Below are 17,846 nucleotides of genomic sequence, written 5' to 3'. Positions count from 1 at the left end.
ATGGCACTGCTGAAAGTCAAATTCAACCAGAAGAAACGGGTAAAACTAGCGCAGGGACTATGGCTCATGAACTGGTTTTCAGTGTTTGCTGGAATCCTTGTTTTTAGCATGGGGTTGTTCCTCAAAATTGAACTCCGGAAGCGAAGCGAAGTGATGGACAATTCTGAAAGCCACTTTGTGCCCAATTCTTTGATATTGATGGGTATATTATCTTGCGCCTTCAATGGTTTTGCTGGCAAAATTTGTTACGATTCTCTGGATCCCGCTAAATTTGCCAAGTGGAAGCCTTTGCTGAAACCTTACCTGGCACTATGTTTCTTCTTTAACATACTCATTTTTTTTGTTGCTCTGATTTGCTTTCTCATGCGGGGCTCTCTGGAGAGCACGCTGGCCCAGGGGCTCAAGAACGGTATGAAGTTCTACCGGGACACAGACACTCCTGGAAGATGCTTCATGAAGAAGACCATTGACATGCTCCAAATTGAGTTCAAATGCTGTGGGAACAACGGCTTCAAAGATTGGTTTGAAATTCAGTGGATCAGCAACAGATATCTGGACTTCAGCTCCAAAGAAGTGAAAGAGTAAGTGACTTGGTGGGGTTTGTATCGCGTGGTATCGTTCTTTGATCAGTATTATATTAAAGAAATATACATCACAACAGGCACTGTCTGGAGGGCGTTTTGTATAAAAAGGGTATTTTCTCTGCTCTTGCTTAATAAGCATCCCAAATGTTCAGCTAGATTGCTTCCTCCCTTGACAAATTCTTCTAACATTATCCAGAAAATAAAATATAAAGCACAATTCTCACTATTACGTGGTACAATGTAAACAGACTTAAAATAATACTTTTTACTGTCTTTTACCTCTTTATAAAGCCATTATTATCCCACATACACCTACTCCCAAAATCAACAGGAAAGTGTCAGAACTTCACTATTCCTAAAGCAGATTTCAATGCGACTTACTAAGTAAGTTCCTAATAAAAGACTTCCCTGGATATATACTGCTGACACCACTTTTAAAACTCCACTTTAGATATTGGCAATTAATCAGTCTCATGGAAGCAAATAGAAACAGTAATGCTTTACCAATAACTCATGTGTTTTAAATCCTTAAAATTTAGAATTTTATTTTGATATTCACTCAGTGGATTGCTTCAGCACTGTGACAATATTGAGCCATCAACACCCGTTGACGTTCTTAGCTTTACACAGTGTCCCTTGTAGCCAAATGGATTTTAAGTTCTCTCCTGTATAAAAACATGTGCCTAATTTTTTTAAACCTCACATGAAAACAGGACTAGTTTCCTCTATACAGACCAGAACAGATTGTCGACCAGAAACACCTTAACAGCTCTGATGTCAGTGACCAAAGAGGCAGTAATCTCAAAATCAGGTTAGGCGCAGTAAGCGCAAGTAAAAAATAAACATGAGAACAAATTAACTTTTGAAATAAAAAAATGAGCATTGAGCATAAATACCCACAACCTTTTAAAAAATTAAGCATCAGGGGAAGAGATCGTTACTCAGAGTTCTATGAGAACATCATTTGTTAATGTTCATTCTCTGTGGCTGCATAAAGGGTCTTGTAAACTGGAAGCAATCTGCCTTTTAAATATACTGCCTACATTAAAAATGTCTGAAGTAATTTTGAAAAAAGCTTTGTGTATCTCTTGGGATCCCTGCCTGACTGTGTAAATGGTATTTCACTTGTGTGTCTCTCTGCACATTGTTTTGACTTGTTGGGTGGTCTGGTGATTTTTGCAATTCTGAACTAGGACTTCATAGGGAAAACTGTTACAGGCTTAACCTGTTGCACTGCGGGGTTATAACAAATACATTCACTATTTAATAAGGGAGTATTTGCATTGCAAAGGTATGCCCATGGCTATAAATAACTACTTGAAAATCTAATAAGTTCACCTTGCCAGCATTATATGGAGATTTGAGAGCTGTAATCCAGCAGCAGTGGAAGGGCAAAGCACACAGAGAAAACAAGGTTATATTGTCCTTAATAAACGATGTCTTGTTTGGGACTGAGACTCAGGGCAATTTCTTTGTACTACTGAGGCAGGAAATAGGGCATTGAAAAATCCACAAATGGATGTTAATGAGTGAATTCAAGGTTTGAACTATGCGGTGGTGCACGATCTCTGCTCACATTCCTGGTGGAATATTCTGGCCCCTTTAAAGTCAATAGAGAAGTTCTCCTTAATTTCAGGGAAGGTGGGAGTCCATCCCCTGCAGTGTTTTTTTTTATATTATTTGTAGAGCGAAGGCCTGATTGAATTTCTCAGAAACTGGTGGAGAATTTACACATGGAGCATTTACACTGGTGGAGCATTTAGACCCAACTCAGAACACACTTTACATCTAGGGATAAAACCTCAACTGCATTTGGCATTTAGATATATTTAGGTCATGACTGCAAAGCGGAATTTTACTTCACCAGGCTGTTGCAATCGCCCCTCTCTCTAGGACACAACTTTAAAATAGCCATCTAGAATGCTACAAGCAACTCTCAGATTTCTTTCACCTTTCTAGATCACTGGGGCTCTCCATTCTGTCATTTTCAAAGCAAAATGGCATTTGTTAGAGTTGCAGTCCTCTTATTATAATATTTTTTTTCAGTGCCGATGGAACTATTTGCCTTCTAAGTATCCCTCATCTAAACATTTCATAAGGCACCAGACTAAATGGCTGTTTATGGATAGCAACCACAGTCTCAAATGAACAATAGTTGGGGAGCTCCTGCAAGGACTTCAGAAATTTTTCAACATCCTGTTGCTGAAGCACATTTCGTGTTTTCAATACTGGCTACTTTCCCAATCCAAGAATAAATGCGTAACCCCTTCCTGGAGCTATTATCATCAAAGAGAAGCTATTAGATTTGCTGGATCAATGGTCTAGCTGGATATGGTAGGTCCGAAGGCTGTTGTGGGTCCTTTTCCAAGCTCGGGTCACCTCCAGCATCTCCCTTCCACCCTAACTATGCTGTGATCACTCTTTTCTGACTGCCCCTCCTGAAATTTCTCTCTGCCATTTACTTTTCTTAAAAATTAATTTATTCGAAGAAGTGACACGAGAGGGCGCGTTTTCATCATGAAGAGTTAATTATAGACTCAGTGTAGCCTTGACATAGAAAAGGATTTCAGAGAGGAAAAACACCCCGGACAAACGCTGCTATATAAACAGGGGATGCGGAGAAATGGCGTCAGTGGAAAAATCCACGGTGCCTTTGCTTTCCTTCCTCGTGCAAATTTGCTCCGGTATATCTCTATATGTGTGTATTCACGCTTCCTTCTGCCCTTGCCCATAGCCGGATCAAAAGCAATGTGGACGGAAGGTACTTGGTGGACGGCGTCCCGTTCAGCTGCTGCAACCCCAGCTCCCCGAGACCCTGCATCCAGTACCAGGTCACCAACAACTCGGCTCACTACAGCTACGACTACCAAACGGAGGAGCTCAACCTCTGGCGCCGCGGCTGCCGGGAAGCCCTCCTGCACTACTACAGCAGCATGATGAGCTCCATGGGCGCTGTCGTTCTCCTCGTCTGGCTTTTCGAGGTAACCCTCTCCCCCCAGCCCTGCTTTGCTGAAGCACCAGCTCCGGAGAGGCAGAGTGTTTTTCAGCATGGACTTCTGAGTTAAAGATCAGATCTATGTGAAATAAATCATCCGCTGCTGTTCTTTGGCTGAGAAAACATATAATAGTGAACATCTGCATAAGGCCTGAAAGGTCCCAGCTGGAGACACAGCTGGGAAGCATGGGGTGGGGGCTGGATTGCAGACGCCCCTTTGAGAGCAAGGGGCCAGAGCCTCAAGTATCCCACAGCAAGAGGGGAAAAAAAGGACTGATTTTGTGCCAAATGCAGGGTGCTGAACAGGGAAGAGCACGGGAGGGCTCAGCTGTCCAGATGCATTACTTTTACATATGTCACCTTTAGTGGGGAATGAAAAGTACGCAAAGCAGTACATCAGAAAGAGATGGCAGTAATTTGTGGGACAGAAAATGGGGTTTATGTGCTGATGAGAATAAGACCTAGAGCCATGCGCAGCATCCAGCTTCAGGGCAGCATTTGGTTTAAGGTCCTTCATCAGCTTCATCAACGGTTTTGGTCACAAGAAGTGGTTTGGGTGAAGCAGATGAATTAATTTTATTTTATTCTGCTTCCCGAAACCACTGTACATGTGCAAACAGGTGCAGAGACTGCCCAGTGCAGGTATTTGTGGGCACCATAACATGAAGTGCAGCTTTGCTGCTAAAATACTGTTCATTCGATGCAAGGAAAACATGTCCTTCTGCCTCTGGGAGATGGCCAATTTTCCGGGCAGAGTGTTTAATCAATACCAATACGCAGGGAGCCTGGGCTGGCAGCGGCACGAGGGCTGGCGCGTGAGGCGCGGGATGCGGAGGTAGGGCAGGACAGGGTGGCACATGGGGAGGGTGCAGCTCACTGTGTGACATGGAGTGCAGCAGACCCTTTCTCACCCTTGCAATGCTGCTGCAAATGGCATTGCCTCTTTTAAATGGTTCAGCCAGCTTTTTAAAAATTTGGATAAACACAAATTAAAAAAAGATGCATTATATTTTGACACAAGCACTGGGCAACACCCTTCCAGGAATGAAGATGCTTTTTAGCAAATAAACACCTACACAAATAATCTGTGAACTGAAAAAAATATCATAAAGTTACTTCATGTTTTGTTATTTTAAAAATCACTACTCCGCATGGCTGAGAAAGGTACTACCTCCTTGTAGCACTGTTTTTCTGGTAAGAAAAGAAAGAGAAGCTCATGTCTCAGCCCAAATTCAAATGAAGAGCTCTTGAAGAGTGGGGAATTTCAGCTGTATATGAAAATCAGAAGGAAATTCAAAAACTCAGGGGAAAAATGCCCAGAAATACTAATGCCAGCTGTGAAAAATCACGACTAGGAACCTGTAACATACCTCTGCCGATTTGTAGGAGATTAATGATAGTGCTACATTAACATTAATAGCAGCGATAAAAATACAGTATTTTATTTCTAACTCTTCAAAGTACACCCAAGTAGTACTTTCAATCTGTGGTGTAGTGAAAAATACCATCTCTTCTTTTTTTCTTTGTCTTTTTCAAAATAAAAGGTGAGATTTTTCTCAGGTAATCAGAGGACTCTCGGGGCAAAGCTTCAAAGAAGTATCACAGTCCTGGGTTATAGTAGTTGGTCCTCCTGAATATTTATGACTTGCCTGATAGTCTACCACAAAGGGTCCAGATTTGGGTCTCAAACTCCCTCTGCTTTTAAGGCAAGCTTTGAAGGGAGGAAGCAAAGCAGGAAGCAGGCGTTAATTTAGTCTCCCTTGAAATAGAACCACTTTCTTTAAATCGCAGTCAGGATAGGAAACAATTTTTTACTGAGTCGGAGCGCAGCAGAGGTCCCGACTCTTGGCCAAGGGTAGGATGTTAGCCCGACCAGGGCACGACCCAGCAGCGAGTTAGCCTGCTGCTCTGCGCTTCTCGTTTTCCCTTTGACTGGCTTGCTGAGAAGTGACAGAAAAGTGCAAAAGCAAAGGAGCACCCTGGTTTGCTTTGCAGCTGGAGCGCTGTGAACTCCAGCCAAGCGGCATGGCCACAGCACCTCCCCAGCAAAGCCCTTCTGGGGGCTGGCGGAGGACTCTTCCAGCTGGGTTGGTGGTATTGACCTGCGGGAAGTGGGACAGAGCACGGAGGGAAACACTAATCACAGCTGTTGCTTTGAGCTGTCGAAAAACGTAATGTTCCAAATGGGTGTAGGGACCTCAGGGAAGACCATTTAGGTTTAACGTTTCTATATTAGGTGCAAGGAAGAATGAACCTATTTTGAAGTATTAAAACTTCTATTTGAAAAGAATGCAGCGTGTCATATTTTCTGGAAATATATTATTATCCACATGCTGCTTTTACTAGCAAAAGCTGTAGGCTTCCCAGGAGTGACAACCGGTCATGAGGGTGACAAAAAAAGATCACACCCTGCTCTAGCTAAGCCGCCTCAGGCTAAACCCTGGCAAACAGATGGGCTTCGCTGCAGAAGGTCAAGCAGAGCAAGCCTGGCTGTCTTCTTGACCTGCCTCAGCCAGCAAAGAGGAAATGGGGGGTTCAAGGGTGCCCTGAATAAAGCATTTCAAAAGGAAGGGAGGGCAGCAGCTGGTTCTTGAGATGCTCCAGGTCCTTCACCTGCATAAACATGTGGCTCTCGATAGGTCACAGCTACTGCAATGGCCGAGACCTTGAGATTCATCTCACATGTGGTGCCGCAGAGGGAGCCCAGTGCTGAGCTCCAGGAGGTGGGAATCCCGGAGAGCGATGAGACGCGAGCGGGAGGTGCAGTGCACATCGTGCGCTGGAGAGTAAACTCTCCAATGCGTTCACGGGGAGCGAACTCTCGATAATTCAAACCCAGCCCACAGGCAGTAGGAAACAGGGACCCTCCGGAAGGGCACGGTTTGCTCTGCTGCCGCAGACCGAGGGGCTGAGCACGCCGTGGTGCAGGGGGATGCACCAGCCCAGCCTGGCCATGCCCGGCCCTGGAGAAACACTGCGGCCTTGCTCTTCCTGCCACTTGAACATTGCTGTAACATGACAAGAGTTTGCACGACAGTTTGTCCATTGGGCGGGGGAAATAATCACTCAGTGAGACCGGGCTTTGGGGCCCTGATGCCCAGGCCTTCTCTGCTGTACTGTAATGAAGCACAGATCTCCTACTCAGAGCCACAGACTGGTTGAGGTTGGAAGGGACTCTGGAGGACATCCAGGACAACCCCTCCGGCTCAAGCAGGGTCACATGGAGCCGGTTGCCCAGGACCATGTCCAGACAGCTTTTGAGTATCTCCAAGGAGGGAGACTCCACCACCTCTCTGGGCATCTGTGCCAGTGCTCCGTCACCCTCTCAGTGAAAAAGTGTTTCCCGATGTTCAAACAGAAGCTCCTCTGTTTGTGCCCGCGGCCTCTCGTCCTGTTGCTGGGCGCCACTGAAAAGAGCCTGGCTCCATCTTCTTTTCACTCTCCCTTCGGGGATTTGTACACACTGATGAGATTGCCCCTGAGCCTTCTCTTCTCCCGGCTGGCTGAGCAGTCCCACTCCTCTCAGCCTTTCATCACAGGAGAGGTGCTCCAGCCCTTCATCATCTCAGCGGCCCTTCGCTGGACTCTCTCCAGTACGTTCATGTCTGTCTTGTACTGGGGAGCCCAGAACTGGACACAGCACTCCAACTGTGCTGAGTAGAGGGGAAGGATCACCTCCCTCGACCTGCTGGCAATACTTCGTCTAATGCAGCCCAGGATACCATTAGCCTTCTTTGCCAGAAGAGCACATCGCTGGCTCGTGTTCAACTTTGTGTCCACCATGACCCCCTGGCCCTTTACTGCCGAGCTGCTTTCATCTGGTCACCCCCCAGCATATACTGGTGCATGGGGTTGTTCTTTCCCTGGGGCAGGACTTTGCGCTTCTCCTTGTTGAACTTCATGAGGCTCCTGTCAGTCCATTTCTCAAGCCTTTCTAAGAAGTCACTCAAAGTATCTCTACAAAGCTGAAGTGGCTTTGGCTGAGGCATTAGCATACATTTTTGAGGCAGCAGACACATCCAGCTGCCTTCCGTAGTTTTGTTGATAATATGATTTACGCATTGCATGCAGCTCTAAGTGTCCTGGCCAGGACTTGGAAATGGAGAGATGGGGCTATTGAAAAGCTGCCTGCATTAAAAGTTCTGGATAAATGGTTTCCTACATAAAGTACTTCGGCAAAACTGATAGTCCAAGGCTCTATGCTGTCGTATAGGAGATAGACTAATTTGCCAGAGAGTTGTCTTTAACTTCCTGGACTCTTTTCTCATCTGGCAGAGAAGGCAGGCTCAGGTCAGGGAAGATGAGGAGACCCGAAACATTTTGCACTGCTTTTAGAAAATCTCAACCCCAGGGACCCAAAAGCTTTCTGAGCGAGATTTTTAAGAAAATTAAGTCTTCAACTGAGAGAAAATGTCACAGAATCTCATCTGAGGGCAGGTCAGCTGCTCCCTTCCGCACAAGCACCTTCCTTTTTTTAAAGCATGACCATCTTTATTTAGAGCCATCCAGGAAACCTGTAAGTACAGCTAATTTTGCTGTCAAATAGTGGGACTTTGTAATTCAGTCACAAAAAAAAAGCTCCTGCTGACATGCAGTGAAGTAGCACAAGTAGAGAGTAATGTGGAGGCCATCTTTTCTGACCAGTCCTGTTGATCTTTACTTGCAACAGCCATTAAAAGGAAAGATATTACTCCCGTAACTCAGCAGCAAAACTGGGGCTCAAATTGAAAGGAAGATGTAAAAGGCTTTAAATCTCAAGACTGGTGTGATGTGATTTCTTACTTCTTGTGACCTTAAAAGAATAGTGTTTCAACTGATTTAAGTCATCATACTATTGGGTATATCCACAACAAAATAAGACTGTTTCCAGATTCAGGGCCATTAGAACCTTCTTTGAGGACCAAGGTGTTGCAAGTCATGTGTTCCTATGTTGAACAGGATGAAAATTTGCCTTTGGATATGGAAGTGTTTGATGAAGCTTGTTTGTTTGACTAAAGTTTTTCCCTTACTGGTCTTGAATGAAGACAGAGAAACATCAACATCTAAAAATTTTGAGGGTAACCAATGGTAGCTTTAGTCTCCCAAGATTTTGGAGACACTGCTCATACACAAGCAGGATGACCAGGGTAGATAGATAGGCTAACGAATGGTCCACAGAAGCACATGCTTGAGCAGTGCCATGAGTCCAAAAGCCAGATGTGAATTTTGCAATCAGCCACACTATGTGGCTGAATCCTAACTTCAAATCTGCCCAGCTACCCAGTGCTGTAATCCTCCATGGCAGTTTGCATGCTTCCTTCATCTCTAATTCAAAAGCCTCAACAGAAAGCAGCACTTTGCAGATCCAGGGCAGCTCTCCATGGGCCTCAGCTGTGCCACCAGGTAAGCCACACACAGCAATACCAAACTCTTTAAGGAAGACCAGAGGTAATCACTTCCTTGGGAATTTGGATAGGATAACAGGGGCATCGTACTCTCCTTCCAGAGCAAACCCAATGTGGTCATTAACGACAACAAGTGGTCTTGATCTTAGCTTTACTTAGCACAGGAAAGACTAAACTAGTCTTTTGCTTCCCTATCCTGACCACCTGCTCTACCACTTCATCAAGCTGGCTCTTCTGGGCGCTGCCTTTTCTTTCTTTTCTCTACTTCACAGATCAATCACTTTTCTTCATAAGCACCACAATGGTGGAAGTCAGATTGTTCTGAACGGTGTCAGAAGGCAGGAGACTGGCTAAAAACATTCTCTCTGGAGGCAGGTTTGGGGGGTTGCCGGCGTCAGGGGCGTTACACCAGCATAGTACAGTAGAAAGGGTCTCAGTAAGGGTTGCTGGGACTGGTAAATATTTTATCAGAAATAGAAATTTGTTTTAGATGAAACTAGTGAGAGATACAGATCACCTCCTGCCTCGGTTTCCTTACTTGCACATACCTATATAAACACAAAACCGGATTTTGAAGTAGACAAACTGATGGCTCAAATCCTAACGCTGCTCTGTTCTGCACAGATGCTGATTCATTAATATCTCCTTGATCAAATTAATGTACTTGCCAAACATATTAAGGTCAATGGGAAGTAAAAATATTTAGAGTTAAAATTAAGTGGATGGTGGCAGAGCATATTGTTGCACATGTCCATGCATGTTGTCCAGCTTTATGGACATCTAGTGCACAGGAGCAGAGGTTTCATTAAAACCTCTCAGGAGGCGTCTACCCTGTGACGGGGTTCGTGGAAAGCCCCCTTGTGCACATGGCCACATAAAGCTGCCATCTCACAGCAGCCAGCACCTACTTCCTTCCTAAGTTGATGCATCCACGCATTGCTTATCAGCTATCGCATTTCCTGTGGTGCTCACTGATTTCAGACCTCCACCCTTTCCTTTCCTACTTCTGAAGGGACATTTTCCTCCTGCCAGCTCCCCTTCACCCCTCCTGGCCATCCAAAGGGGAAGGCTGCTCAGAATCTCCTCTCGATTGGAGGACTCCCACAGCCCTTAAACTGTATCTGTTTGGTGCCTTTGGGATTTTGCTCATGCCACCAGCCCGGGCTGCTGATAGCAGAGGGCGGCAAAGACGTAGACGTGGACAAGGGTATAAAGGTTTGCCTGACGCTCTCTGTCTTTTCTATTGCATGGTGCAGACATCCGTGATGGTTGGCTTGCGTCTTCTGCACACCTCTCTGGAAAGCATCACAAATCCCGAAGACCCTGAATGTGAAAGCGAAGGGTGGATCCTGGAGAACAGCCTGAAGGACACTTTGAAGTCTGCGCTGGAGCGTTTGAAAAAGATTGGTAAGTTCAATCAGGTGGAAGCAGATGCCGAAGGGGCGGAAGGAGAGGAAGGTGGGAAGACACCAGCCATCACAACGGTCAGTTGAGCTTCTAATCGATGTGGACTTTTTATCAGAGAGGAATAAAAAAACTGAGATTTGTGAATATCTACATTTTAAAAGCTATGTATCAACCATCAGAATACATATTTCTACTCATGCTTTTTTTTTTTTTATATGGGAGTATACAACATCGTGCACCTGGGGATGATACATTTATCCACAATGTGAGTACACCATATTCATAACTTCTGGGGGAAATGACCCCACTAGGACTTGCAATATTCACGTGTTCCCTTATTAGGGACAGTTAGTTAAAAAAAAAAAAAAAATTGCTGGCATTACACAGTGATCCATTCCATCTTATTTTGAAATTAAAAGTGGAATTTGAAAAGTTAATATTTTTTGCTCAAGTTGTTTTATCAGCATACTTTATGTACTTCAACTTTTAAAGACAAACAGATTGGTTTTCTGGGAAGTAACATGTTAGAAGCCAAAGAAAGAAGGATTTCCAGAACTGTATATAACTTAGTATGCAAGTATTTTGACAAACTTGTCATATAATGTGATTTTTGTTAATGTGCTAAGCAATGGTATTTTCTGCTGTATTCTTAAGATGTACATAGAACAAAATGCAAACTTATGCTGAGAATTTATGTACTAAGCAAAAATTGTAATTTAATGAAACAGCACAAGTATCATGAAAACAACATTAAGGTAAAATTTATGGAGTTTGTTTCTCAGGGTTTTTTTCAGCCTGTGTAACTTGAATGAGTGTGTTGTAGACTTAAGCTTCACCTTGTATTTAAACAAGCGGAAGCTTAGACGATTCCTCTTGTCGTGGGTGGAATCAATGCTATGAGCATGTGCCAGTTACAGTTATTCTGGACATTTTAATAAGTATGTAATCTCATAGCTTGCTCGAGAATTTTCAAGCGCAACTACTTTTAAAACAAGAAAAGGAAAAAAAAAAAAAGGCTACTTAGAACTAACACTTTAAAAGTTTTCCAGGGTCCCAGCAAATGAATACCATTCACCCGCAAGTACGTCAAGCCTCAAACTTTGAGGCCAGGGAAAAGTAAGTTTAAATCAGTCCCCAGTGTGCAAATTTTGCTATTTTTATTTTTCTTTATCAGTGATAGGGTACCCTTCATTATATCTTTTAAGTCAAAGTGAAGGCACATTTTGCATATGCTGCATCTCTCCAAACATACTGTCATAGCTGGAGGACCCTGTTCTCGTATACAAAGTTGGAATAAGAAATGGAAAGAGTTTGCTGTGGTGTGTGGCCTCTAGTAAGGGAGCAGAGCATCATTCGTGAGTTTATCTGCAACTGCCAGATAAATTCAGCTAAAGGGAAAGAAACCTGAGAGTGCAAACCCCAACCCCCTGCACCATCAATTGCAGACATCTCAGTCCCTCAGCTACGAGCCAGACACCACACTTATTTTCACCCCGGCTGTGCAAAACCTCTTCTTCTCTGCGGCGTGTGTACTTCGGCAAGCTTTCTCAGCAGGTCCCTTCCAGCAGGCTGGTGGCCAGTTCTTCAAACGAAGCTGTGTGTGCAGCTGCCTGATCATTGCACAGCCCATTAGTTTCCATTCTTCATCACTTGTGCACTTGCTCCAGCAGCACTCAGCTCCTCTGGCTTTTGTTCGAACTCCTTCTAGGGTGGACAGACCAGTTCACAGCGGGACGGGTAGGGATGTGTCAGTACATTGAGCCGTAGCCTATATCTCGGTGGCCAGGCTGTTTCAGGCCCCCTGCACACAAGGTTTGATTTTGACAGGTATTTGTGGCATCCTTTCACTGTTTCAAAGCTGGTCAAAGCTTTTAACTTTAGTTACGACAATAAATTTAGTTAAAATAATGAATTCAAAAGTTAACTCTGTTCTTTTGTACGTAAGACTGACTAGAAAAAGGGCAACTAATGTAAAAGCCAACTTGCTATTCACCACAGCCTATCGTCTATTGCTTTGCTGAGGGACACTCTGCACGGCAGAACTGTACAAACCAGACCAACTCCTTCCTTCTCAGTAAGACATCGCTACGACCAGCTGCTCCTCTCAGCTGGTCCGTTAGAGAAGAACAGGATTGTGGATGGCGCATGATGCGGCCACATATATCAGAGAAGAGCTTTTTGGAGGAGTCACATATGGGTAGGAGGTGCCTTACAAGGACTAGTTACACTTTTTCCTTGTGAGGCCTCACTGTGTTGTGACCTATGCTGGTTACTTGTCTAGACATCTGATTTTTCAAAGAGATCTAGATTTATTGCTGCCCTAGAAATCTGGCTTAGACCATTGCTTTAGACAGGACTCTCCAATTATTTGTGGTCGCTATTTTTTTTTTTTTCAGTCTATTGCTAGAGTGACATAACAAGTTGTCAAATTATTCTTTCAACACCACATTGGAGAAGCCAGTTCCCAGAGCAAGAGTCTCACGGTATTAGACAGGTAGAGAGACCATCGGAGACAGGTTTATGAAGAATAGTACTGGAATCAGGGTTTCGTACAAATAAGAACAAAGAGTGTATATGCTAATGCTGTCTAAATTAAAGCCTCCTGGTTAATGAAGATCTTTGTAACATCTTATGATTACTACAAGATTGTAATATGACTGCTTTGTAAAATATTGCATGTAATATATCATTCGTCCAATCTTAAACATACTCTCTTGTGACATCGCAAATGCTGTTCTAGATAAAGATATCTCTGCTGCCTGCAAATGTAAATCTAGGTATTAAAAATTATATTGCAAGTAAAGACCTCTTTAAAGAAAATGTTTAAATACATACAATTTAATACAGATTTCTTTAATTTGCATTACTGCTGACTTTTTGCTTCTGAATTCGTTTTTTGGACTTATTTTATGCATTCCTATAGATGGAAAGCTTTCCCCCCTCTATATAATGCTCTGAGAGAAAGCAAACCTTCCTCTTCTCATGTGCCCAGCTAAGCCCAGGATGTGCAAATAGACCCCTAAATCACTCTCCTTTTACTAGAAACAGAATTTGCTGGACAATTTTAGTAGTATCCTCTTGTAGTACATAGGAATTACAACGTCTTCACGGGCCTTAGCTTCTAGAAGTGCTCAACAAGTGAAACCACCAGCATCCTCAGGATCTTTGGTGATCAACTAAACTGTGTGTATAACTTCTTTTTTCCCCATTGAAATCTAACTTGCAACAGACATTCGAAAGAAAGCATTGTTGTTATTTTAAATTTAAGTAGTAAAGCTCACGTAGTCAAAGCTGCCTGCAGCAATCCAACAACTCCCAGAGCCGTGCCCTGATTTTCAAACTAATAAACTTCGGAAGGATGTGAGCTTAATTCATGCAAACCAGGCCACTTCTTTTTAGGTACCTCCATATGGATTACCGGCTTAAACTCCAGTACCAAGATCTGAAAGCCAGCCCAAGGCCTTGAATTGCCAACTTTTAAGAAATATCATTTATTTTTTAAAAGAAATGACAAAAAGTGCACTATTTTACTGGTGGCATTTATTTGAAGGGACACAGAACATTCACTAAAGTGCTTTAAAGGAAGAAATATAAACAGCTCCCTTAAAGCTATTAATTCCTAAGTAGCCTTAATACAATTGATAAGATTAGCCTCCATGCATTACATGAGCTTGGACATTTTATAATACCAGCCAAATGCATGTGTGCAGCTTAGCAAAGAGTACAGGAATGCTATATCGGGCTTATAGGCACCACGTACTTCCTAACTAATGGTCAGGGAAGGTTTTCAAGGCTGATATAAAGAAAAAGGGATTCCAGCACAACACTTACTTATTTCCACCTGACTTGTTTGGTTTGTAAAAAACCCAAACACTGCTCTTACCATAATCAACGTAAAATGGGGACGGATCACAAATCCTTATTAAAAAAAAAAAAAAAAAGAGCATTATTAGAGATTAGTTAATTAAGAGATAAGGCCAGAAAAATAGAATGGTGCCACGTGATAACAGCCCCCTGGGGGGAGATGGAGGCTTAGGCAAATTTATTTCTGGTAACAGGAATGCAGCTATCTGGACAAGATCCGAAGTAATGCGTACGTTAAACCTTTTTTTTTTTTTTTTTTTTTAAATTATATCAGACCTATAGTGTTCAGTGACTGACTGAAACACTGAAGTAGTAAAACACCTCTCTCAAAGCACCTGCGTTTCCTGATCCTTTGCTGATCCCATGTCATTTTACAGGTATTACTGAATTTTGACCCAAAGCACATTTGTGAGGTGGGAAAGCTGGAGGAAACCCCAGCTTGGAGCTCAGCTTTGTGGGCACAACCTCTGCAGCACCCATCCCCGGGGAACGTGCCCCCGTTACGCAGCCAACCCCTCGGGCGCGGTGTCAGAGGAAGGGCTGAGCAGCGGTCCCACCTCCCAACCCGCCGGCCCCTTCTGAAGCAACGCACAGAGAACAAGTCTTGCCTGATTAAGCTGTTTCTACTAAAAAAGAAGGATAGTCCATAAACATGAGTCAACTATTAAGTTCATTATGAGGTGCATTTCCATAGTTTGTTCTCAAAGGCAGTTTTTCCAGGGCAAAGAGTGGTGCGGGAATCAGACGTGCCAGGCAAACTCAGCAAAACAAGGACCAAAGGGCAGGTCTGCAGCCTGTCATCTGATGAAATCGCACCGTTTCATGAGGCAACCAAGCCTCCGCTCGTTTTACATCACGTTCCCAGGCAAAACAGGGTCAAGCATCGCAAATCAGAAATGGGGAGACTGAGGCACGTGGAACTCAGAAAGGCATGACGCTGTTTGGGGGGGTGATGAAAGGAGGAGACCAAAGCCTTGGCTCCCAGCAGCGAAGCAGAAAGCGGTAAGCCTGAGGCACACAATTCCCCAGACTGACAGTCTTGTTAAGAGGGTGCAAATGAAGTTTAATTCTTGAAAAAAGACGATAGAAATCACTTTGAAATATGCAACGCTACAGAATTTAACAGCAGCATCAAAGAATCACCATCCCTCCCAGCTGTGCATCCCTCCCAGCTGGAGACACACCGAGCCCACTCTCCAGCCGGGCAGTAACATCAGCACACGCAAACTGGAAGGAGATGGCTAGCTGCGTTCATCTGTTCCAAGACATGCATAGTCCCCAAATGCAAAGTTTTCCTTTTAAGACTCACTTTTTGCCTTCCCAACCGCCCAGGTAACCTGCTCAGAGGGTGGCACAGGGTTTGCCTTGGACAAAACGCTTTCTCAAATGGGTGTGTTTTGCCATTTACACACGTGTTTTCTCTGACACAAATAAGACTAAGGTTAAAAATGAAAAAAACACAGGTGGAAAATAAAAGCAAGGACAAGGTGAATTCACAAGTTCATATGAATGAATCTTTCCTTAATTATATAAATTAATCAAGAGCAGAAGTAACATTGATTCTGTAATGCTGCTGTAGGCATATTTTAAGTAAATTATGACAGCATTCCTTGTTTTCATTCCAGAATTTTAAGTGTAATTAGGTCCTTAAATTTACATTTATTCTCTACTTGTCTTAAGGGGTTTTTTAAATTTTAAAGTACTTCAGATTATTCTTGAGATTAGGTAATGTTAAAAATGGATAACATTAATTTCCTGAAGCATTTTATTCAGGAAGAGACTCACAATGGTATATCTAGATTTCAAAAAATTACTACCACAGCATGTCCCCAACTCCAGCGGGACAAAACGACTTTCTGTTCCCTCCCTCTTTGCTGGCACTCAACCAGGCATGCTGCTCACGCAGGTATGCATTCCCAGTGCCACATACCCTCCTCAAACAGGTCTCTGCCACCGGCAAAGACTTACACGTGGGTCCTGAAGCTCTGAAAGCAGGAAACAACCCCATCCTTCTTCCACTACAATCACTACCACTGCAGCCCTGGGAAACCACGTGCACCTCACTAGCCGTGCCCGGAGCAGAGCTTCCCACCTTGAGCACGTGTTACGCTCCAGTGCAATGAAGCAACCGCATTTGTTCTTGGGTTTGCTGTCTTAGACGGACGTGACACCTTTCAACACCTGCATAACTTTTATTCCGTATCTGCCCAACCATTTGAAATGCTACTCACACTGAAGTGTTTTATTTAAGTATCTCGTACCTGTTGATATTAACAGCAGTTACCCCCTAGCCTCCCAGCCGAACACTGTGCTTCTGCATGCTCCAAGTGCCACACATATTGCTATCATATAGCATTTAGCTTTCCGTTAAATAAAAAAAAACACTCAAAATTTCCTATTTTCAGCTCCATCTTGTTCAAGCTGATAGTAGAGATAGAGGGGAGCTTAAAGCCTGTATTGAGTAGACAGAAAAATAAAATGCAACAGAGAGTACTTTGTTTCAGAGTTCATGCAATCCTCTGAGCTTTCAGCTACTACATCATTTTATGAATTACCAAAGCTTGTCATGGAAAGATTTAAAATACACAGATGAGATGCCTGACCAGTTCAACAGCATTAAATGGATGCCCAACAACTACTGCAGACTTTTTTTCTTCTTCTAGTGTACTTCGTGCCGAATAGCACATTCATTCCAAAAGACTCTGATATAATCATTGCAAGAAAACGCAGGCTCCTTGGAGCTGTCTTTATGGGGAGCAAACGGTCCCCCTCTATGCAGACATCGCTGCTTAGAGGACACCAGTGAATTACATCAGTGAACATACTGCTGATCTCCTTGCCTTTGTTATTTTTATATAACCTTTTCTCCAATTTATTAACATGCTCAGCATCCTCCATGTTTAAAGCACTGCAAGTACAGAAATGTGTTCCACACATTATTCCTCAAATACGTGGTTGATTTCAAATCAACACCTTGGTTTTATAAGTCACTAAAACATCCCGCAGCGGTCTGCACAGATGCCATCACTAACCTGAGCTCACCTGTCCCACCCTGCCTGGGGCTCACTAGCCAGTCTGACTTTCTTTGCAAGATCCGACGCAAAGAACAAGCTGGAAAACTTACCACCTCCGAGCTCATGCTGTCTGGAAAGAGGCTGTGAAAATATATATTCACAAACTGATGAAAAAGTAGCGTTTAATCATTGCTGTCATGGAGACGAAGATCAGTACTTGCCATTTCTTAGCTCCTACACCTGGCGCACTGCGGAAACGCTTCATGCTCTCCCTCTTCTTTTTTCTCCAAGAGAAGACTGTTTGACAAATAAAGATGTAAGATTTGGGCATATAATGTTTGCATGCCAGGAGACGGGGAAAGGTGACAAAAGCAGCAGGATACTGAGACAAAACATGACACCACAGTTACTGCTGAATCCCAGTGGGTATAAGAGACCTTTCCAAAAGCCAGTTTGCCATCACCAACCAAAGGGCATGCAGGGAGGGCACAGCAGCCACCATTCCTGTCCTCTGTGGCACGTAGTTCTGGCCAGACCACTTGGACACACAGGTCTCGGTGCCTATGGGTGTAAGTGTGCGGGTGGATACAGTGAAATT

General features: G+C 43.7%; 1 protein-coding gene across 1 annotated transcript; it reads left to right on the top strand.

The window, feature by feature from the left end:
- Positions 1–10,456, top strand: PRPH2 (peripherin 2). The gene is made up of 3 exons (XM_009809545.2): positions 1–581; positions 3,319–3,565; positions 10,220–10,456. Exons 1-3 carry the CDS (start codon positions 1–3, stop codon positions 10,454–10,456), a joined length of 1,065 nt encoding a protein of 354 aa, XP_009807847.1.
- Positions 10,457–17,846: the final 7,390 nt, after the last annotated feature.

This window comes from Gavia stellata, chromosome 2 (assembly GCF_030936135.1).
Source record: "Gavia stellata isolate bGavSte3 chromosome 2, bGavSte3.hap2, whole genome shotgun sequence".
NCBI classification, from domain to species: Eukaryota; Metazoa; Chordata; class Aves; order Gaviiformes; family Gaviidae; genus Gavia; species Gavia stellata.
Note: the sequence above shows the minus strand (reverse complement) of the source record. Positions and strands in the feature narration are given on the sequence as shown.

What these genes read in the sequence shown, in the direction of transcription:
- PRPH2 (XM_009809545.2), top strand. Translation starts at nt 1, where the DNA reads ATGGCACTGCTGAAAGTCAAATTCAACCAGAAGAAACGGGTAAAACTA. An exon ending in AGCTCCAAAGAAGTGAAAGA is followed by an intron (nt 582 to 3,318) that starts GTAAGTGACTTG and finishes CCTTGCCCATAG; the next exon opens with CCGGATCAAAAGCAATGTGG. An exon ending in TCCTCGTCTGGCTTTTCGAG is followed by an intron (nt 3,566 to 10,219) that starts GTAACCCTCTCC and finishes TGCATGGTGCAG; the next exon opens with ACATCCGTGATGGTTGGCTT.